Source organism: Notolepis coatsorum (assembly GCF_963971535.1).
Source record: "Notolepis coatsorum genome assembly, chromosome: 6".
NCBI classification, from domain to species: Eukaryota; Metazoa; Chordata; class Actinopteri; order Aulopiformes; family Paralepididae; genus Notolepis; species Notolepis coatsorum.
Window position 1 is genome coordinate 160954270 of NC_140170.1, and position 24927 is coordinate 160979196.

At 43.3% G+C, this 24927-nt stretch overlaps 1 protein-coding gene across 1 annotated transcript in view; it reads right to left on the minus strand.

Moving 5' to 3' along the window:
• Nucleotides 1-778: 778 nt before the first annotated feature.
• Nucleotides 779-24927, minus strand: part of LOC311229714 (dynein regulatory complex protein 11-like) — a gene marked incomplete at both ends in the record, with an annotated part of 151851 nt that continues 127702 nt past the window's right edge. The window contains one exon of the mRNA XM_084315789.1: nt 779-1192. Within this exon, the coding sequence (XP_084171915.1) occupies nt 779-1192 (414 nt within the window). The remainder of the gene's footprint in view (nt 1193-24927) is intronic.

Consider the following 24927-nt stretch of genomic DNA (forward strand, 5'->3'; position numbering starts at 1 on the left):
GAACCGCTGGTCTCATCTGGAGGACTCTGCACCCTGAAGGCGGCACGGTGGTGTAGTGGTTAACACTGTCGCCTCACAGCAAGAAGGTCCAGGGTTCAATTCCCGCTTGGGGACCAGGTTTCCATGATGCCAGGTACTCAGGTGGGGTATCTCCCAGGCCTTTCTGTGTGGAGTTTGCATGTTCTCCCCGTGCTCGCAAGGGTTTCCCCCCCGATAAGATAAACCCAATGGAAAAACATGCACAACAGATCGCTAACGCTGTGGCGTCCTTGACGAAGACGGACAGGAGCACTTGGATTGGTCCCCGGGGCGCGGCTCACGTTGACGCCCTATCTGCTCTCGGCTGCCCATGGGGGGAAGGACAACGGGATGGGAAAAGTGCAGAGAGACATTTCATCGGCGACTCAGTGCATGTGTGTGTGTGTTCCTGTGGGTCGCCCATCTTGCGTGTGTGTGTGTTAAACTGCATGACAAATAAAGTCTTCTAGTCTAACCAATTAACTCTGAACCGCTGGTCTCATCTGGAGGACTCTGAACCGCTGGTCTCATCTGGAGGACTCTGCACCCTGGAGGACTCTGAACCGCTGGTCTCGCCTGGAGGACTCTGAACTGCTGGTCTGGAGGACTCTGCACCGCTGGTCTCATCTGGAGGACTCTGCTGGTCTCGTCTGGAGGACTCTGCACCGCTGGTCTCCTCTGGAGGACTCTGAACTGCTGGTCTGGAGGACTCTGCACCGCTGGTCTCCTCTGGAGGACTCTGCTGGTCTCGTCTGAAGGACTATGCACCGCTGGTCTCCTCTAGAGGACTCTGCACCGCTGGTCTCCTCTGGAGGACTCTGCACCGCTGGTCTCGCCTGGAGGACTCTGGTCTCTTCTGGAGGACTCTGCTGGTCTTGTCTGGAGGACTCTGCTGGTCTCGTCTGGAGGACTCTGCTGGTCTCTCCTGGAGGACTCTGCTGGTCTCGTCTGGAGGACTATGCTGGTCTCTCCTGGAGGACTCTGCTGGTCTCGTCTGGAGGACTCTGCTGGTCTCGTCTGGAGGACTCTGCTGGTCTCGTCTGGAGGACTCTGCTGGTCTCTCCTGGAGGACTCTGCTGGTCTCGTCTGGAGGACTCTGCTGGTCTCGTCTGGAGGACTCTGCTGGTCTCGTCTGGAGGACTCTGCTGGTCTCGTCTGGAGGAGGACTCTGAACCTGCTGGTTATGTTCAATGAAAAGATCAAACCCACAGCACAACTTCTCTGCCTCGGGAAGAAGTTTTCAAGCTAGCAAGTCATTTTCAATCGGAATTCATATCAAAGCGAAACATTGAATGAACCAAAGGCATTGGCTGCCATATTTATGCCCACACAGTAGAGAAGATTCAAGATCCAAGAGGTTTATTCATCACATACATACACCAGACATATAGTGCAATTAAGGTGGCCATGCCCGCTTCGATATGTACACTATTATACAATATACAGTTATACTCTGTCACTATGCTATCCTAACTATACTATAGAAAAACATCCAGTTATGTCTTTATTTTTAATTTTTTAACCCTTTTTCTTTCCTTTAAAGTGACATTTTCTTGTGTGTTTAAAGTGACATGTGGTGTGTTTGTGTGTGAGAGAGTGCAGAATGTGTGGTGTGTGTGTGTGTGTGTGTGTGTGTGTGGGTGTGTGTGTGTGTGTGTGTGTGTGTGTGTGTGTGTGCGTGCGTGCGTGCGTGCGTGCGTGCGTGCGTGCGTGCGTGCGTGCGTGCGTGTGTGTGTGTGTGTGTGTGTGTGTGTGTGTGTGTGTGTGTGCGTGCGTGTGTTCATGTGTGCTTGTGTGCGTGCGTGTGTTCATGTGTGCTTGTGTGTGGAGAGAAAGAAAGAAGTAGATGAAGAAGATTCGGTTGAATCAGTTCCCCTTTCAGTCGCTGTCGGTCAAGCGGTGCCACCGTGTACAACGTCTTACCAGCGGCCATCGTCGACATCTGCTTCCTCACTCCGTCCATTTAAAGTCCAGGGGAGGAGTCCCAGGAACAGTAGCCCGCAGTACAGGTCCACATCAATTAGGCTTAGCTGGAGGAAGGCCACCTGAGAGATGGAGCGAGATAGTAATTCAATTTGAGTGCATGTTGTTAATAAAGCCCCGTGCCCTTCCCTGCTGCTATGATTTCATTTAGGAAGCATAATGCCCAACATTAATATCAATACACACACTATTGATTTTTCTTCTCTGGGCTCGTTTGGATGCGAGGCTTTGGGAGCGGGAGAGCATGGGGGGGATTCAATTGCACCGAATTTAATTTTGTGGTTTCACGTCGGCATGGATATCCTGAAATTCAGACTCGTCTGCGAGCCCGGTTCAATATCCTGGCCTGACCCCATTCTCTCTCGCTTCTGATTTCCTCCCCTCAGAGAGAGATGCATTACTCTGAAGGAAAGTGGGAAGATCTGTTCTCTCTCTCTCTCTCTCTCTCTCTCTCTCTCTCTCTCTCTCTCTCTCTCTCTCTCTCTCTCTCTCTCTCTCTCTCTCTCTCTCTCTCTCTCTCTCTCTCTCTCTCTCTCTCTGTCTGTCTTTGAAATATTCATGCAATCCATACCCACACAACCACCAACAGGGTCTGCAGTAGTGCTGGGAGAAGTACACAGTTGCCTTGCTCAAGTAAAAGTAGACATACCCAAATAAATGTGCACTCTGGTGAAAGTAAAAGTAATTTGATATCACGTCCTTGTATTTCCTTGCTTGGGAATGTGCAATCCTTGCTCCACTGAGCTCTTTAAAGGTTAAAGTGGTACTGTATGGTCCAGATATGCTGGTTCTGACGACGTCCTCTTGAAGTTGGCACGCTTCTTCAAATATGAAAGTACATTGTCTTCATCGTGTTTTGCCATGTCAAGCTTTTTTTTCAAAGAAACTAGGAATTGATGGATTCAGATAAATGTAGCAGAGTAAAAAGTACAATATTTCCTTTCAAATGTAGTGGAGTCAAATTACAAAGATGCATACGATTAAAATACTCAAGTAAAGTGCAAGTACCTCAAAATTCTACTTAATTAAGTACAGTGTTTGAGTACAAATACCATATTTACTATATATTACTATATACACTGAGTACTACTATATATTATACACATTGAGTACTACTATGTACTATACACACTGAGTACTACTATGTACTATACACACTGAGTACTACTATATACTATACACACTGAGTACTACTATATACTATACACACAGAGTACTACTATATACTATACACACTGAGTACTACTATATATTATACACACTGAGTACTACTATATATTATACACACTGAGTACTACTATGTACTATACACACTGAGTACTACTATATATTATACACACTGAGTACTACTATATATTATACACACTGAGTACTACTATGCACTATATACACTGAGTACTACTATATATTATACACACTGAGTACTACTATATATTATACACACTGAGTACTACTATATATTATACACACTGAGTACTACTATGCACTATATACACTGAGTACTACTATATATTATACACACTGAGTACTACTATATATTATACACACTGAGTACTACTATGTACTATACACACTGAGTACTACTATATATTATACCCACTGAGTACTACTACTATACACACTGAGTACTACTATATATTATACACACTGAGTACTACTATATATTATACACACTGAGTACTACTATGTACTATATACACTGAGTACTACTATATACTATACCCACTGAGTACTACTATATATTATACACACTGAGTACTACTATGCACTATATACACTGAGTACTACTATGTACTATATACACTGCGTACTACTATGTACTGTATTACTATACACACTGAGTACTACTATGTACTATACACACTGAGTACTACTATACACACTGAGTACAACTATGTGATGTGCTCTATCAAAATCAGTCACATTTCTAGATAAACGTGGATTCATGTCAACATATTGATTTTTGATCATTTTGGGGTTTTGTTTGATTTTAAATTTAAAATAAGTCTTGGCTTTCAGAATATCAAACTCTTTTCGCCAGATTCAGATGATGAATACAGTTTTGAAGCTTGTAAAGGCATGATGACAAGCTAGCAGCGAACACTTGTCAATCTACTCTGGTCCTACTCAGAACTCTCCCTCCCTCGTGCTCTGTTTCACTGAGATTATGAAAGAAAGGCTTAGCTTCATACAAGGCAAGGATGGGTTTTCATCTGATTTCAAATAAACAAAGTCTTGGCTTTCATCATTTCATCATTTAGATTTTATCATCAAATGAAGATGATAAAAAAAAAGTTGACGCCTGTCATGTTGATGCATGATGACAAGCGGAGAACGGAGCAATTTAACAACCGCAGCACTGGGCTGTTTCTCCCATTCTTCCCTCTCCTTTACTACAGGTGTCCCTGAAACCCACGGATGAATGACAACACAGCAGGCTCATTACAATAGGCTGAACATCTTTTTCTTGTTCACCCAATAATATTAACTGTGGGAAACACACACACACACACACACACACACACACACACACACACACACACACACACACGCGCACGCACGCACGCACGCACGCACGCACGCACGCACGCACGCACGCACGCACGCACGCGCACACACACACACACACACACACACACACACACACACACACACACACACACACACACACACACACACACACACACACACACACAGAGACTTTCCCTCACAGCTGATCAGAGAAAAAAAATACAACCCTTGTCCTAATCAATACGATCAATGGATTCACGTGAACAAATAAATAGTACTAGTCTAGTAGATAGAGGGGGGTATCATGCACCCCCCGGAAATATACTTCTAAACAGACTTTCTAGATTGGAAAAAAGGTGAAAAAAATGATAGCCTATGTTAACAAGTTGTCAGAGTGTCCCATATCATTTATATGCAAATTAAGGAAGTGATTATCAAAACATCGCAAAAGAATCAGTTTAATATATCTCAGCCAATATTGCAGATACCTGAACAAATGAGGTGTCTAGATCCATGTTTCGAGGGTCAAAGATCACAATAACATGTTTCTATGTAAGTAGCCTATGCAAATCTGTGCCGTCAATACAAAATAATCACATTTTTACCAATTAGTTGAGTATGAAAGTGGATACTATCATGCACCCCCTGGAAATATATTGTTAACCAGTGTTTCTAGATTGGAAAACATTTGTAGAAAATGATAGGCTATGTTATTGAGAGATGTAGGTTGGTTGGTTAGAGAGCAGGGAGAGAGGTAGGTTGGTTGGTTGGTTGGTTGGTTGGTTGGTTGGTTGGTTGGTTGGTTGGTTGGTTGGTTGGTTGGTTGGTTGGTTGGTTGGTTGGTTGGTTGGTTGGTTGGTTGGTTGGTTGGTTCGTTGGTTGGAGAGCAGGAAGAGAGGTAGGTTGGTTGGTTGGTTGGAGAGCAGGGAGAGAGGTAGGTTGGTTGGTTGGAGAGCAGGAAGAGAGGTAGGTTGGTTAGTTAGAGAGCAGGAAGAGAGGTAGGTAGGTAGGTTGGTTGGAGAGCAGGAAGAGAGGTAGGTTTGTTGGTTGGAGAGCAGGAAGAGAGGTAGGTTGGTTGGTTGGAGAGCAGGAAGAGAGGTAGGTTGGTTGGAGAGTAGGAAGAGAGGTAGGTTGGTTGGTTGGAGAGCAGGAAGAGAGGTAGGTTGGTTGGTTGGAGAGCATGCACACAAGAACATATACTGTACATACATGCACTCACAGCAAGAGGGTACATCAATCTGTGCATGCACGCACATGCACCCCCACCACACACACACACATACAGTACACACGCCTGTTACTGGTTCCATGCAAAAACTGACATCCACATTTGTGTGTAGCTGAGGTAACTTCTTACCTTGTTTGTTTGGTGGTTGAATTTACCCAGGGAAATAGAGTTGTCATTGGCAAAGATGCTGAACAGAGGACGTATTTACCTTATTACACATACATGTAGACCTATGTAAGAAATGGCATTGAAAGCAGCACTCTTGTGATATATGTGACCACTTCAGAAATTGTATTACTATCTTTAACCCTCAAAACAGTCCACATCTTTTTTTGTTCAGTCATCTACAATATGATGTGTCTTTATTGGGAAAAAATGCTTTTTTTTATGCCACTAATTTGCATACTAGCTCACCACAAACAGGTGATCATTCTGGGAATAGTTTTATTATGCTTATGATTTTTGACCCTCAAAATATGGGTCTAGACAACCAACTTGTTCAGTTATTTGCAATATTGGCTGAAATAGCGACATTCATTTTTTGATGATGGCGTCATTAATTTACATATAAATGATACATGGGACACTCTGACAGATTATTAACATAGCCTATCATTTTCTACAATTTTCTTTCAATCTAGAAACACTGGTTAACAATATATTTCCAGGGGGTGCATGATAGTATCCGCTTTCCTACTCAAATCAAATCAAATCAAATGTATGACAAGTTAACACACGTTAATGTCCCCATGGGCCGTACACTTCTTCTTTAAACAAGTCAAGAAGAAACATCACAATAAGTGACCATAAGGTCACCACAATAAGTCACCATAAGGTCCAAAACATATTAAATAAATGCAAAAAATCTAATAAATGCAACACTCCCAGACATACCCCACGCAAAGGTAAGGAAAAGGTACTCAACTAATTGGTAAAAATGTGATTATTTTGTATTGACGGCACAGATTTGCATAGGCTACTGACATAGAAACATGTGTTCACTCTAGGGATAGTGTTATTGTGATCTTTGACCCTCGAAACATGGGTCTAGAGACCTCATTTGTTCAGTTATCTGCAATATTGGCTGAGATATATTAAACAGATTTTTTTGCGATATTTTGATAATTGCGTCCTTAATTTGCATATAAATGATACATGGGACACTCTTGTTAACATAGCCTATCATTTTTTTCAAGTGTTTTCCAATCTAGAAAGCCTTGTTAGAAGTATATTTCCGTAGGGCGGTCGGGTGGTGTAGCGGAGATTGAGCTTGTCACCAATGCAAGAGGCTGCAGTCTCGACTCCCGGAGTCAGCATTGCCTGCGGCTTGGGCCGATCGTCATACTAACTCGTTTGGCTGAGTTAGCGGGAGGGAAGTCGTGGGTGGTAATCTGGCGTTGCGCCTGCTCAGCGAAAGGCAGGAAGTGGTGAAGGCAGCGTGACCTCCCACGCATTACACTTCACCAATGAGAGTCCTCGCTGCCAGGTGAAAAGAGAGCCGCTGGCTGTCTCCGCATGTGTCGGAGGAAGCATGTGGTAGACTTCAGGGTTCCCTTGTACCAACCAGTAGGGGGAACATGCGCACAACGACCAGGTAGGGGAGGGGGGAATTGGCATAACGACTAAATTGGGATGGGAGGAATAGCATAGAAAATCAGGTGGAGAAAAAATAAAAATAAATAAATAAAAGAAGTATATTTCCGGGGGGTGCATGATAACTAGAGCAGGGGTGTCAAACTCATTTTCACAGAGGGCCACATCAGCATTATGGTTGCACTCAAAGGGCCAAAGACCGTATAAATGTTAATGTAATGTAAAATAAATGTAGCTACTCATTTACATATTGTTAAACATGTTGTTTCTGTATTTATTACTTATTCAAGTTATACATATTGCATATGCATTTGTATAGATGTAAAAATATATGTTAGCTTATGTTATTTTAACAAATAATTAGGGATGCACCGAAATTTCGGTGGCCGAAAACTTTCGGCCGAAAATGGCCAAAAATGGCCTTTCGGCTTTCGGCAGAAAGAGTTTTTTCACCGAAAGTCAAAGAACATAAACAACCTGTAACCTAACGCGTGTTGTTGTGATGACGTAATCAAAACGCACTTTGTTGTAGTTATCCAACAGAGAAAAGAAAATGCACTTGACTTGGAATTAATGTACTGTATGCATTCAGAAGTGCTGAATAAATGTTTTATGGACCCATAATAGTGATTATTTATTATTTAAGTTAAGTTTTGCCATAATTATATATTTTTCCATAATCAGGTAGCTGAACAACATTGGTAAAAAAAATTCTATTCTATGAATCATTTTCGGCCTTTCGGCATTCGGTTTTCGGCCAACCGTTTCCTATTTTCGGTATCGGTTTCGGCCAAGAATTTTGCATTCGGTGCATCCCTACAAATAATTTTAGTTTATCAGAACCCCATATTACTCCATTAATCAATGATCAAACCATTCAAGTAAATAACAAAGAAGAAGATCATCAAATACAAGCTATGACATTAAGTCTGTTATGGTTTGAAACCGACCCCAATCGCACAACACAAGACAGGTATTAGAGTAAGCCAAAACAGGGCAATATTTATTAAATAACAAAAAGCGGCACAGTCCCTTTAAGGGAGAACACGAAAAACACAAGAGTCCATGAAATATGAAACTGCGGCACTGTGCCTTTAACAGGCGAACAGGCTAAGGGACCAGGGCTATGGGCCAGGGCTAAGGGCCAGGGCTAAGTGTCAGGGCCAGGACCAGGGCAAGTGTCAGGGCTAAGTGTCAGGGCCAGGACCGCTTACAGGGATGAGGACAGGGTTACGACGGCGGAGGCCTGGCACGGGGACAGGGGCCCGACAGCGGAGGCCGGGCACGGAGATCCTCCTCCCGTCCCTACACCGAGTAGGGCTCTGCTGCTCAGGAAGGAATCCTCCTCGGATGCTGCAGACGGGCAGCGCAGAACAAAGGGGGTCCGAGGGGAAACGGGATGGGCACACGCCATCCTCCCGTGGAATAATAGGGAGCGACGACGAGCCGGGGTCCGAGGGGAACGGGATGAGCACACGCCATCCTCCCGTGGAATAATAGGGAGCGACGACAAGCCGGGGTCCGAGGGGAACGGGATGAGTACACGCCATCCTCCCTTGAAATAATAGGGAGCGACGGCGAGCTTCACCCCAGGAACGAGGATCACGAAGAGACGCCTTCCTCCCGTGGAATCGGGAGCGATGGCGAGCCGGCTTGACGTCTGGAGTGGGAACACTGGAAACCTCCCGTAGAGAATTAGAGAGCGAAGGCGGTGTCCCACTCCAGGCAAACGGCGACAGGTGGTGATGGCTGGCACGTCGTCTCACGCCGGAGACGCGGCAGGTGATGGTAACGTACAGAATACAGAACGAACACAGAGTCCAGAACACAGAACGACCCGACAAGGACTGGAGGGGAGTCTGCAACCTAAGTACTCTCCAGACCTGATTGCAAACTCCCAACAGGTGTGTGAAGGTAGAGGAACAAGAATGTCCAAGGGTGGGGGCTGGTGAAGAGAGTAGACAGGGAAAAAAGGTCCAGGGACAGGCGAATCCTCACAAAACCTTTTTGTCACAGTCAAGAGGGGCAGAACTAACAACTGAGCTGCAAAGAACACGTGGGACAGATGTAGCAGATGTTACAAAAACAAATGGCTGCACACAACCTTGCAGAGGCCATACATCCAACTAATGGAAGATAGTTTAATTAACTTTAATTAACAGATTGCAGAATGGGTACAGTACAGTACAGCTCAATACACACAATTGTTAAGGGGATGCAGACCAGAGAAAGACTCTCGACTTGTTTACATCAGGGTCCACCATTTTCAATTCGTAATGAAATTGCTATTATGTGTCTGCATGAACACACTGTAACTGTACTCAAAAATAACAAAATAAGGGTTGTCTCAGTTCACAACTATATTGGTCAAGTTTTGGGTGGGACTTGTTTGCGTCCCTACAGCTTCTTATTCAATTGAGCGAGATGCTCGGTTATGTCACACAGCCAGTTTGCATCTGACAGTTCAGACAATATTTCTTCAACCCTTTGTTACCTATTCCGCCTGGATCTTTTTTGTATTTTGGGCTGTAAAATTGTCAAAGAATGTCTGAGGAGTAAGTGCTTTTGGCTTTTTTCCTTTGTTACTTCATCAATACCTCAGATGTTCAACATACATGTATGTGTAAGAATGTGTAATAACTAAGGCTGTCAAAGTTAAAGCTTTATTAACGCATTAACCCACAATTATTTTAACGCCGCTATTTTTTAACCCAAGATTAATGTTTAAAAACATTACCAGAGCTCTTGGGGGGCCACATCAAATGACGTGGCGGGCCACATTTGGCCCGCGGGCCATGAGTTTGACACCTATGTACTAGAGTAACTAGACTAGACGACTGAACACCAATATTATAAGAGGGGCAGCCCTGATGAGCAAAGGATTCGAGTGATCAGTGAATACTGAAAACGAATAAAATACTCACATACTCTACAGACTGTATGTAATGTAATGTTGCATTTCTTTTTCTTCAAATGTAGCCAAGAGTAAATACCCGAACCCTGTCAAAACAGCAGTCGTAGTGTATATTTTCAGCAATACGTTTGTTTAAAGTGTTATAAGTGAAATATTCGTTTTGGAAATGTATTTGGAAACAGGCGAATATAGACAAAACAAATTTATATTTTTTAAATAAAAATATAATTGATATTCTCCTTTTGTTCATTACAATTTACTCAAGCCTAGTAACAGATACAATATTTCTGATACTGGGAATACATTCCCTGAGATCCATAGATGTCCCTAGATACCAATAACATGCTTGTAGAAGTGGAGCAATCTTCCAATTACTTAGGTATGTATTTTTAGGCGGATTTTCAAAAAATAGGGCTAGGGCTTAAGAGGAGGTTGTTTTTCAACTTCTTCTCGTAAAAGGTTGGTCTCCGGCTTATTCCTGCCCCAGCTTGACTACAGTGACACTGTCTATAGATTTGCCTGTCCCAGTGTTTTGGCCAAACTTGACCCACTCTACCATGCTGCACTGAGATGTATATCAAACACACCCTATAGGACTCATCATTGCACACTGTATAGCCTAACTGGATGGTCCTCACTTACTATGCGCAGGATGCAGCACTGGTTTTTAGGCAAACTACCACTGTATATGTGCCCGATTGTTACCAGTGTGCGACTCTTACAACCTCGGATCCTGTGCCTGGATACGGTTCCAGGTACCTGCTGTGCGGACTGAGGAGTCCTTTTTATTTTGGTCCTTGGTCTTGGAATGACCTTCAGTCAAGCCTCAAACTGATGGCACTTGTTCCTTTAGCCAATTTTAAACAGATGTTATCTGAGGTCCTTACCACCAGCTGCTCATGTAGTAATAAGTAACGTACCTTGATTTTTTATTGTTCCAAATGTGCACAATGTAGTGATTGCTTTTTGTTGTGTTGTTCTCTGTGTTTTATATGTTTTTGTTGTGTTTACCATTGTGGAAACGTTGCTGCCTTCTTGGCCAGGTCAGCATTGTAAATGAGATTGTGTCTCAATGCTTTTTTATCTGGTTAGATAAGGGTTCACATTTTGACCACACAATGAAACAGACAGTCAATGGTAACATTTGTATTTTATCTTAGGGGTTTGGACTGATTGCGCATCCTTATTGCAGTGGAGGGAAAACCACATACCCGTTCATTGGTGAATCTGGGAACGGACAAATCAGTAGACAGTTGGACTGTGAAGCAGCCGTGGGCGGTTGTGATTGGGCTATCACACTATTATTCTGGGCCCTTTCTCTGTGCCTCTGTGCCAGAGAGATGCTGTATGCTTGGCTACCGCTGCCCATAGAGATTTAGCGATTTCATGTTTTGACAGAAGAATCCCTTCCCTGGCTGAAAGATCAGATCTCACCCGGTCCGGTGGCTTTATAACGCTACAGTGGATTCTGGCAGCTCTGCCGCTGGAGAGAGATGTATGGCGGGGAGCCGCTGGAGAGAGACGTATGGTGGGGAGCCCCTGCCGAGAGGCACTGCGGTTCGGAACAGTGAAAAGTAATCGCTGGCGGTGGCGGGTGGATAGCGGGCACCTCATTTATCAGTCGTGCTCCGAGAACTAACCAAATCCACATATATTCCATCTGAATGTGCACTCTGTTAATCGGAGGGCCCGATCATAATTAATGTGCACACTCAACAAAAAATATTACAGAACAGATGTTTACTCAACGTAAGTCAATAATCGCAGAAACCTTCAATTATGGTGCACCCTATAGGGACCAAAGATGGAGCATTAATCCGGGCCAATTGACAGAAGATTGAATTGATTACCTTATTATAAGGAGGCTGGGTTATTATTGCCATAACTCACTTCCCATTAGCAACCTCTTGTACTGCAGACAGGGAGAGGGTAAACACTATCAGGACCTAATCGCATGGCCACCACATATTCATCTTGTGTATTTGATTAGGAGGGTTCAAAACGGAGAAAGGCATTGGGAAAGGAGGAGAAAGTGGGTATGAATTTCACAATATGAAAATGATTTCCACAGACGCTTCTGGGTGATCTTATGGTCTACTGCGTGGGAACCTGATTGGCCGTCATCAATCACAGCTAAGCGGTCTGTCAGTCATTACATTAGATCATCTCTTCATCCGTGTGGGGTGTAGGACATTTAGAAAAATCATTGAGAGCTGACTTTGCCCCTGGTGACCCCTATTAAGGGATGATTTTCGAAAATGTAACCTTTATTTAACCAGATTAGCCCCATTGGGATTATAATCTCTTCTCCAAGAAACACCTGGCCAAGAAGGGCAGCTTTACATACTGTAGTTCCCCACACAACATACTGTAAAACGTACATCAGCAGTTGAGCAAGTTGTTTTGAGCTCTTGCTCCCAAATTAGGTTTTAATTACAGTTTTTGGGTGTAAGAACTCACAAAAAATATTTAAGGGCCTCATAAAGTCAGAGCCTCATTCATTATCTATTGAGCAGCCCAAGGTTTTACATCCCAGTTACATCAGCGACTGAAGGTTCCAGAGGTGTGGACCCCATGCAGTCACACCACTTGGATTTCAGTCAGACTCGAGGCACAAATTCAATGATTTCAGACTCGACTTGTCAAAATCGCTAGCATTTAGATTAGAGGTACAGTAGAGGTGTTCAGTGTTAGACTAAGACTCCCAAGATGCAACACTGAACGGCACAGGAAGTCCTTCATTCCAGCAGCCATCAGACTATAATGCATCACTGTGCCTCACTGCCTCAGTGCCCCACTGAGCACAGAGTGACAGCACAAACTCTGGCATATCTTCCTGGACTTTTTACTTTTCACATCGACACTTTACATTTTTACATATTTTTACATAGTTTACTGTATATTACTGGCTGTATATTTGAGAAGGTATATACATGTTTTAGAAGGTATATCCCGGACTGTTTTGTATTCCTTATTCTTATTTCTGATTTTAGATTTTTGACTACCTAAATGTTTATTGTGAGCGATTTGTAGTGCTGAATTTCGATCAATAAAGTACTTAGAGCGGGCGGCTAGGTGGTGCAGTGGGCAAGGCACTCACCACCAATGCTGGAGATGCTGGGTTCAAGCCCAGCTCTCCACATTGTTTTCAGTTTGGCTGCTCGTCCGTACTAATACAATTGGCAGTATTAGGGGGAGGGAAAACTGAGGGGTGGGGATCGGACGTTGTGGACAGCGACTCCTACAGGTCGGTTGGTGCGCCTGCGCAGTAGAATCAAGAAGCGATGGGGGCGGCGCCCCTCCAAAGCGCAGACCCCTGACGCTGAAAGATCGTGCCGCGCCGGTGAAAAGATGCAACTGATGTTACCTCGAGTATCGGAGGGGACTCGTGCTATGTATGGCTTCGTCCACATTGCAGCCGGCTTGTGGGAGGCAAGAAACAGCATTCGAGATAGGGGAGGGTTGAATTGGACGATACGAAATTGGGATGGGAGAAAAATTTAAAAATGGGAGAAAAGGTGGATAAAAAAATTAATAAAGTACTTAGATTCTATTCTATTCTTTTCTATTATATTACTGTAAATGCCTGTGCTTTGGGAGCTGGTGCATATACTGTATAACCACAACCAGTGCCTTATGCGTTGGTCCTTGATAGCTCAAAACTACAATCTGGACATAGTTGATGGTTTCTCTTAACTCTTTCTCTGCCACGCTGGGAACGGGATATGTGCTGCCACGCATTAAACCAATGGGGTCAGTCACCTTGTTTGCAGGGCTATAACTATATTCTATATTATAGCTATGGATGCAATACTATGGCCCACTTGACATCGGGTATCTATCGTTCAAGATGTGAAACAGAAAAACATTTTCCATCCATACATTCCCGTTTTATACCGTGGTGAATATAAGTGTGGTTTTAGAGCAGTTTAGGGTAATTCCTGGGAGGCTAGTAATAGCCCGATACATGTATTATAAAAATAATTGCCACATGAAGCTCGCCCGCTTAGAGTCGAGACAAATGTGTTTTAAAGGTCTCATGTTTTGCTATTACTTTCACTATTTGGGCAATGTTACACAATTCCTGTGAGTCTATGCAACACATCTGTACGTTTTTTCCAAAAAAATTCATTGTTTTGTATTTCTAATCAAGTACTCTAAAGCAGCATTTTTCCACTTCAAGATTTCAAGCTGTTTTGGGCTGGGCTCCGCCCATACTCACAAAGCGCTTTGAGTGACAGTCACCCACAGTCTGCACTGGCAGACAGAGAGAGACATAGAGAGATTGAGGGGGATACTAATTAATTTCGCCACAGGGGGCATAATCCCACTGGACAATGCATTGGTAACTTGTTTCAAATGACAATATATACCCCTGTGAATATTATTGCACGGATCGGAATACGGGCGCGCGCGTGGGAGCGTGCGCAATGATATTTTGCAGCAGGTTGACAGTGATATGCATGCTCCCGACCAGGGACGTGCACAGGACTTTAGAGGGGCAGGTGCTCAAAGGCTGAAAAGGGCACTACACTTGTGTGTATATATTAACCGAGCGCGCGTAGCGCACGAGCGTCATTTTTAAGGGCCCTTTTCGGGCGGGGGGGGCCCCTTTTTATGCTTTTTGGGGGGTTATGGTGATCAAATATTGAATATTGAACTATAATAATCAGTGCAGGAGCTCACTTATCCTTGAAAGACACTTTTATCACTGACTTAAAAGGCCCATACATCTCCATAAATGTTCAGGGGGGAGGGAATAAGTGCTTACCCTACAGACCCCAAGAAGTGCTGTATATTCTGTATTGTTTAATATAAATGCATTTTTTATTCCAATCCCGATTTGTATTTGAGATTCCCAAATCCCATCGGACTTGACTTCTTCGTGTCCCTCAATGAGTGAAATACCAGCATTCAACAGCGGTTTCTATCATCATCATCATCACCACCCACGCTATGCATAAAATATATAGGTCCGCGGAGAGGCACGCTGAGGAGGCCGTGCAAACTGCAATGGAATATGGGGCATCTCTCTCTCTTTACCTAATATTTTGATTATATCCTGACATTTTTCAGTTGGAAGGGCAGTCCATTTGCTTAACGATAAAAAAAAAAGAAAAAAAGAATTATTAATTTTTTTTCAAAAAGGGCACTTTTTTGATGAGGCTCAAAAAGGCAGGTGCTCAGGCACCCCTTGGCCTCTATGTGTGCACGTGCCTGCTCCCGACTGTGAATATAGTCGGGGAGTGTGTGTAAGAATGCTCTGTGTCCCTCTCTATCTCTCATTCTCTCCCTCTCTCTCGCTTGCTCGTCATGGTCTGTGTCCCGACTGCGTGTGTGTGTTTCCCCGCACACGCGTGGTCGGGGAGTGTGTCTAAGAACACTCCTTGTCCCTCTCTCTCCCCTCCCTCCCTCTCTATCTCTCTCTCCCTCTCTCTGGCTCGCTCGCTCTCTGCTCTCTCTGTCGGCACCCGCACCACATCAACCCGCTTGAGGAAGTGTCAGTATTTCCACTTGCTCTGTTGTTGATTGCGCTACAACCATGCGCTACAACCATGCAGATGAGAATTCTTGGACATCACAGGTACGCGAAATTCAGAATAGCTTAGTTCAGTTGTGTATTGGGAATTGGAACAGGTAAGGGTCCCTATACCTTATAAATCAAATCACACAATGTAATTGTGTCCAACCTCACATGGGGAAAAATAAAACACAAAAACACCCCCTTCTACTATATGTGGAATCAAAACAGTGTCCCAAATCACACTGAATGGAGTCCAATGTTAATCTCTTGACAACCTTTTACAGACTAATATACTTTTGTACAGTAACACTGAAATTATCTTTATCCCCCTCTCACACAGTACCAAGTTATTTTCATTGTCTGGGTATATTGTTCAAATACATTTTCATGATATTAACTCAACTGGTATGACTGAGAAAAGTCTGGCTTTCTATCGTTATTTCTTGTATTAGATATTCCCATTCATAATCCACTGAGGGAGCCTGTGTTATCATTGGGAATGAGTCTGAGATTGCAAATGTCCAATACCGCCGCCTGCCACCTTGCAGCCGGTATTGCACATCCTTTGAAACTCTTTGGTTGGGCTGTGCGTCAATCTAAAGTGTCCAGGCGGGGTTTTCCTTGTCGGGCAGGACAAGTGTTTATAACGCATGGATTGAGGAGACTCAAGCACTCCAGTTTCATGTTCTTTGGTGGATTATGTTGGCAACACGATCGACATCAATACTTGGAATGGCGATCAGATAATTGGAATATTCTTTTTGGAGTACATCCTAGTCAAGGTAAGGGCTATATGGTATCAATCACTGCGATCCGAGCGTATGTGTGTAATGTGTGTGTGTAACGTATTCCATTGGTGACGATCAGAGCATAGAAAAACGACCCCCCCCACCCTTTCATGCATTCATGATGAAACATAATACCGATAATATAGCGTTGATTTCGAAATAGTAGCGTATACAGGCGAGAAACGGCATGGTTTTTAGTGAAATGCACGTATTGCATTGGGATTAGACAGGATTACTCTAAAACTATACTCATATTCACCACGGTATAAAACTGGAATGTATGGATGAAGAAATTACTTCTTTTTCACAAATTGAACGATAGATACTCGATGTCAAATGGCCAATGGTATTATATTATTATATATTATATCCATAATATAGTTTGAGACCTGCAAACACCGCCACATATTCCAATTCTTTAGAGCGGTGGCCTTCTTACCACACAGTACACAGCGCCCTCTGGCGCTGATTGAGGTAAGGGGTAAAAATGAAAACAACCCGTAGGCGAAAAACAGAGTCCAGTAAACGAGGAATTCAGAACGTCCCCTTTAACTCATTCAGAGCCACGCCCCTTTGACCATATTAGGGCTAGCGTGCCAGTAAGGAAGTCAATGGGAGGTTGGGGAAATTTGCGAACGCCTAAACTATATCTTAAATTATGGCTATGAGTCTAAAACACCCCTCACTTATCAATGACTTGCTTGCAGTCAACATGTACGAACCGGATAGTTTTTTCATTAGTACATTTCCGTTTTATACCGTTTTGAATATGAGTATAGTTGGAGATTTTGGAGAATTCCAAAGAAATTCCGCGATAATAGCCCTTTACTGGAATACACAAACACATTGTCATTTTTCGGCTGATTTATGAAACGTTTTCAAATAAACACTAGATCGATAGTATATGTGTACTTATGCACGCTAGAGAAGCGGGCTGAAAAATCGATTATCCATGCCGTGGATACGGCTAACGTTACGCACACACACACACACACACACACACGCTGCGATGGCGGAGAAAAAAACATCTGATTACCCCAAGACTGGTAAAATAGAGTCCTTACCTCACATCAGATGTGTTATGGTTTGTAACCGACCCCAATCGCACAACACAAGACAGGTATGAGGGTAAGCCAAGAAACTGGCATTTATTGAACAGAAGGAAAACCGGCACTGTCCCTTTAAGGGAAAACACAAAATAAAGGATAACATGACTGGGAAAGGCACAGTGCCTTTAAGAGGCGAGCTGGCTAAGGGGAAGGCAAGGGAAGTCAGGAACAGGGAGGAACTAGGGGGAACTGGACAGGGAGGACTAGGAGGACTAGAGAGGGGAGAACAGGGACAAAGGCCCGCGGAGGCGGGCTGGGGACAGGGAGGACAGAATAGGCAAGTCTAACAAGACAGGTACACAAGCAAGGGGGAAAAAGTTCTGCTGCTCTGCAGCTTCTCCCGTGGTGGTAGTAGGGGGTAGCAGATGCTGACGTCTGAGCCGCTCTGCAGACTTCTCTCGGCAGAATCTCCGAGGTGTTGCGGGACCGAGAGAGAGAGAGAGGGAGCGAGTCAACAAGGGTGCAGGTAGAACGAGCAGGAGAACAGGAGAGGTGACTTGTACCCAAATACAAAGTTATCCAAGTGAACTAATCTTCGTGTAAATACACACAGTGAGCAAAGTTCCAAAACACAATCCCAAGTGAATATCTTCGTGTAAATACACACAGTGAGCACAGTTCCAAAACACAATCCCAAGTGAATATCTTCGGTGCAAAAATAGACACTGAGAGTGAAGTCCAAAAAACAATCCAATGTGAATAATATCTTCGGTGTGAACAACACACAGTGGGAGATGTAAAGTCCCAAAACATTATCCCAGTGAGAACAACAAAAAGGCGATCGCTGGGTGAGTGACTGTCTGATAAAAAAAGGTGGTAATCTTCAGTGTTATAGAAACACACGAAAACGGAATTTGATCAAGACAGTCAGTAAAAAACTCACCCAGACGTAGTGCGTAATGAGCGCTGGAACAGCAGCGGGGCGAGAGCGTCGCCACCGGGGAGCCGGCTGTCCGAGCGGAGGTCAGAGTGGTGCGCCACTGCTTGGAGTGCGCGCCGGTACAGAGGACACAATTGCTGCGCGGAGGTCTGGAGTGGAGAGCGCGTCTGCGCGGAATGCGCGCCGGTACGGAGAGACGCATCTGGAGTGCGTCTGTGTGGATGAGCGCGCCAGGCTCGGAGGTCTGGATGATGCGCGTCTGCTGGGAGTGCGCGCTGGTACGGAGGACGCATCTGGAGTGCGTCTGCGTGGAAGAGCGCGCCAGGCTCGGAGGTCTGGATGGTGTCTGGGCGTCTGCAGCGCGGAGGTCTGGATGTGCGTCAGGACGACTGCTGCGCGGAGGTCTGAAGTGGATCACTGGGATACCTCCCATGGAAGTCTAGGGAGCGCAGACCAGTCTCTCCCTCAGGCAACGGCGACAGGAGGCGAAGGCTGGAGCACATCTTTACGCCGGAGATAAAAACAGCATAGACAGAACAGAGGACCTCCCGAGGGAGTCTTGATGAAAGAGAATATGATACCGAATGTCACGGCATGTTACAACACGACCCCACGAGGAACAGAGGGGAAGAGCCAGGTATTTAAAGCCCACAGGGGAACTAATTAGAATGCACCACAGGTGCGGGAGGTAATTGATAATCGAACTAAAAGTGTGAGTTCGGCACCAGACCAATCAAACACATAATGACAGGTAGTACAAGGGTGTGGCTGCTGAGAGCAAACGAGAGTAAAGAATGCGAGGGTGGGGGCTAGTGAGAGTGAGTGAGAAGGGAATTCCTAAACAGTAGGCTTAAAGGAACAGAGAGAGTAGGTGAGCAGCGGACAAAACCTCACAAGATGTTCTGCAAAAAGATTAATCCAATTGATCGCCATTCCAAATATTGATCAAAACTTTTAATCCCTATTGATTGATTGATTGATTGAACACTTTAATTAACAGATTGCAGAATGGGTACAGTACAGTACAGCTCAATACACACAATTGTTAAGGGGATGCAGACCAGAGAAAGACTTTCGTCTTGTTTACATCAGGGTCCCCCATGTTCAATTCATAATGAGTTGAAATGAATGAATACAAATCTGATCCAATCAGATAGGGATTACAAGTTTTGAACTCCTGGGCCCAGAGGATTAACGTAACAAGTCAAGAGTCAAGTCAAGAGTTTTATTTGTCACGGCATACAAGGTATACAGTGAAATGCGCATTCTCCCTTTCTGTGTGTGTCTGCGTTTGGAAAGAGGGCTTTTAGGTTGCGTGTTGTGAGTTCCAAAACATTTTACTTAAAGTTTAAAGCTCAATTTATCAAAACGTGGCACTTTACAGTGAACAGGAGGTCTATTTGTATTAAAAACAATAGATTGTTTTTCATTTAAATGTCTGGAAGAGCTCAAAAATATAAATGTCAAATGATATTTCTGTTGCCTTTTTTGAGTTGATCTAAATGTTACTGATTGTGTTAAATGGGCATATAATATCGTCTCATATCGATCGCAGGCACCTGCATCTAATCGAATCATATCGTATCGTGGCAGACTTTGTGATATCGGCAAATATCGTATCGTTGTCCAAATAATCAATATCGTATCGTGATGAAACTGGTGATTCCCACCCCTACTATTTAGTGACTTGTCAAAAGCATTTTCTACAGTTGACCATAGCATATTGATTAATATGCTCCACACATTGGCGTGTCTGAACAAACAGCATCTTGGTTTGCCAGCCATTTGTCTGCTAGAACGCAATGTGTTCATATGTCAGGATCCACATCTTATTCTTTGATGGTATCGAGGTGTGTCCCAGGGTTATGTGTTAGGACCTATATTGGTCTCCATTTATGTCAATAACGTAGGTGAAAACGTATCAAATGCGGACTATATTATTACGTATTGTTGTTTGCCATCTGTTGTACAGGCTTTTGATTTATTACAGTCTGCATTTTATATTGTTCAGTCCCTCCTGGAACAACCACCAGAACGATTTACCATTTCCTGATCTAATTTCTCATGATGACTTTGTTTTGAAACCATTGGACAGTGTCAATGTATTTGATTTGTTGTATTTTATATGATGTGATATTCATCACGTGTTCTTTATGTGATATTTATCATGTGTTCTTTATATGATGTGATATTTATCACATGTTCTTTATATGATGTGATATTTATCACATGTTCTTTATATGATGTGATGTTTATCATGTGTTCTTTATATTATGTGATATTTATCATCTTTATATGATGTGATATTTATCATGTGTTCTTCTTATTGCCACTTTGTCTTTTACATGTTGTTTTGTATTGTTTATTAACACATTGGTTGCCGTTCACGTAGATTTACGTTTCTGTGGCCCAGCAGTTGAGTGCCGGAAACGTAGATCTACGTTTTTGTCTCGGTTTTCCTTTTATTCGCTATTGCCATTCATAATCCATCGAGGCACTTTGTGCAAGCTGTACTGAATGTGTCTGAGACCGCAGATGGTCAATACCGCCGCCTAACGCCTTGCGGCCGCTATTGCACTCCATTTGAAACGATATGGTTTCTTTTCTCTACCGAGCTGCGGTGTGGGGGCGGGTTCTAAACACTCCGGCAAAACAAGGGTTTGTAGGGATGGCATGGACAACTGACCCCGCCGCCCGTTCATGTGCAATGCTGGATAACGTCGGAGACAGGATCACTGTGGATATCTGGAATGGCGATCAGATAATTGGATTATTCTTTTTTCAGTACACCAGAGACCAGGTAAGGACTCTATATTACCAATATTGCGTTGATCCGATATTTTTTTCCCCGCGATCGCTGTGTGTATGTGTGTGTGCTGTGTCCCGTTGGCAGTGATCACAGCACGGAGGTGTGCCCCGCTCCAACCCCCCTTTCATGCATGCACAAGGAAACATAATACCAATAATCTAGCGTTGATTTCAGGATGATTCGATAATCAGGCGAAAAATGGCAACGTGACTGATAAGTGGATTTGATAAAGGGCTGTTTTGACGGAGTTCCCTGGAATTACACAGGATCACTCTACCACTATACTCATATTCACCACGGTATAAAACGGAAAAGTATAGATGAAAAAATTATCTGTTTTTTGCATGTTGACCGGAAGAAGCCCACTGACAATTGACAGCGTTATTAGATCCATAGCTATAATATTAAATATAGGTTTAGCTCTACAAACAAGGTGAGCGCTTACATGGGGTTAATGGGCGGCAAGGCCTATGCACTTCCCGGAAGGGGGCGTGGCACCCAATGTGTTAATCTTGTGATTTATATTTATATTAATATTAACTCATTGGCTGCCAGCTATTAGCCTTATCCTGTGGTAGGTATTGCCACGCTGTAAACGATGGGAGTTAGTCACCTTGTTTGTAGAGCTAAATCTATATTCTATATTATAGCCATGGATACAATACTATTGACATTGAGTTTCTTCCGGTCAAGATGCAAAAAAGAGATAATTTTTCCATCCATACGTTCCTGTGTTATACCGTCGTGAATATAAGTATGGTTTTAGAGCAGTCTAGGGTAATTCATGAAATGCTTAGTTATGGCAGTATACGTTGATTCCATTGTACACGTTGCCATGTCTTGCCTGTATACGCTATTATCCCGAAACCAAATCTAGATCATAGCTATTATGTTCCATCATGAATGCATGAAAGGGGGGGGGGGGTCGTTTCTGATTATTTGATTGTCAGTAACAGCATTCGCATTGAACACTAAAAACGGTTATCAGCCCGATCGGTGTAAAAGCATTGCATGATCAAGCAAACATTTACGTCAAATCGCCCTTACCTGCGGCCGGGAGCAATCCAAAAAGAATATTCCAATTTATTGATCGCCATCTGGTAGATCCAATGTCCATTTGCTCGACGGCATAATTCACCATAACATATGGATCGGGATTTTTTTACGGGCTTTAATGTAACCAGCAGAACCGTTCGCCTCGCCCGAGAAGGAAAAATGAAACCCGAGACCTGGGGCCATCCCACAGCCCAGGATACAATGTTAGAAAGGGTGCTCGATACCGCCATCTAGCGTGATGCGGCCGGTATTGCACCTAGGCATTCTCAAGCGTTGAGCAGCAATAACGAGTAAACTCGTTTTTAGATCCTTTGATATTTTTCCTTTGATCCCCATTCTACACAGTCCTATTGCAATAAAATACAGCAGGTGGCAGTATCACCTACCTTATGAACATGGGCCAGCTATTACAGCCCCCACAGCCAGCGCCCACAGCCCGCAAAACAACTAGGTACTATTTGCGAGCAGCAGTAAGCAGAACACGTCGAGAATCGAGATCGCCTAGAGCGAACGATTGGATATTATGAAAAAGACAAAATGGATTATATGGATGATGATTATGGACGATAAGGTGCGTTTGTTGGACTAAGCACTACTGGTAAAACGTAAAACAACTATAATCAAGTCGACCGATGAGGAAACCTATTCGGCTCCATTTTATAGTCTGACCCAAGCACACAATAGTAACCTGGCTGCAATGCAATGGCGAGCGAACTATTGGATATATGAAGAAGACAAAATGGATTATGGATGATAAGGTGCGTTTCCACCAGACTATGATGTTGGACTATGTTGGACCAAACACTACTGGTAAAAGGTAAAACAACTATAATCAAATCGACCGATGAAGAAACCTATTCGGCTCCGTGGTATAGTCTGGCCCGAGCAGATGAAGACGACGGATAGATAGAAATATAATAGAAATATACCTCCTTTGAAATCCCTGTCTTAGCTTTTTGAACAGTAAATTTACAAATATCTCTCAAATCATATTTTCTTTCATGTATTGAAAAAAACCTTTGCACCCCATCCGGGAGTAACTTTGCTTTAGCTCTGTACATTATTTGCATAATTTTATAATAAACCAAATCATTAAATTTCATAACATGAGACTTTATAGACAATGGATTTGTGTGGTCATAGTAACCAGCATGGAATGGCCCGCTTTTGCAGTAAGACTATTGGATTTACAGTATTTTTAAATGTCGACCCCCATACTTCCACACAGTAAGATATGTACTGTAAGGAAGTATAAGTGAGCAGTAAATGATGTACAAGGCTTTGTAGTTGAATATATCCTTACATACAATATTGCTACTGACTTAGATATTTTCCCTTGAATATAGTTAACATGTTGTTTCCAAGTAGCTCTTCAGCCAAGAGTTAGCTATACCTCGTATCCCATACTTCTACAGTTTTCTCACTATTATGCTGTGATCTATTGTATCAAAAGTAGGGATGTCCCGATCACGGGGCCGATCACAAGATTTTCAGAGGATCGGGATCGGAAAAAATAAATTAAAAAAAGGTACATTTATTTATTTATTTTATTTTATTCAACAAACATGACCATGTTCACATCTTAAACTCATACTGAGGCCTTAGTTTTGGTTTTAAATTAGATATCATCATTAATTTATTTATTGTCACACAGAGCAGAAGAATTTGCCAAAACAAATGCATTTCCTTTGATTTACACCGCCACACGACAGTGACGTATGCCGAAAATAGCAGATCTCACAACGTGTTGCTGGAAGTTTGGAAGCATTTTAAAATTGAAGCCAAAGCCAGTCCAATTATAGCCAGTTGCAATGTTTGCAAGGCAGACGTTCCACGTTATGTGACTAGAGCGAGCAAAGGAATGGGGGACGTCTGCCAAACAGCTGTTTTGAATGCCTTGTTTGAATGAAGAAAGTTCACCTGGATATTGGATAACATTCGCTTTGTGAGGATTATTCGTCAGCGTTTCAGACCAAAATGGAGCAAATCATTACGTAAGTCGAACACTGTGAATGTATACTAAATGCATAAACAGATTAAAACTTTGAATATTTCTCGTATGGTGAATGTAATGCAAGCTGCCTCGCTCGACTGGGGCTATATGATAGCGTCAATATATGAGCTACCTTGCAGCTAACGTCAGCGTTACCTATGTTAGCTTGCATGGTATCCAACGCTAGCTCGGCAGACAGTGAAGTGATGCTACTGTAATGTGTAGCTACGTGCCTAGCTAGCAGGCACGTGCACACATAGAGGCCAAGGGGTGCCTGAGCACCTGCCTTTTTGAGCCTCATCAAAAAAGTGCCCTTTTTTTTTTTTTTTACCGTTACACATATAGACTGCCCTTCCAACTGAAAAATTTCAGGATAGAATCAAAATATTAGGGACAGAGAGAGAGATGCCCCATATTCCATTGCAGTTTGCACGGCCTCCTCCGCGGACCTATATATTTTATGCATAGCTTGGGTGGTGATGATGATGATGATAGAAACCGCTGTGGCGCATACAGTTGAA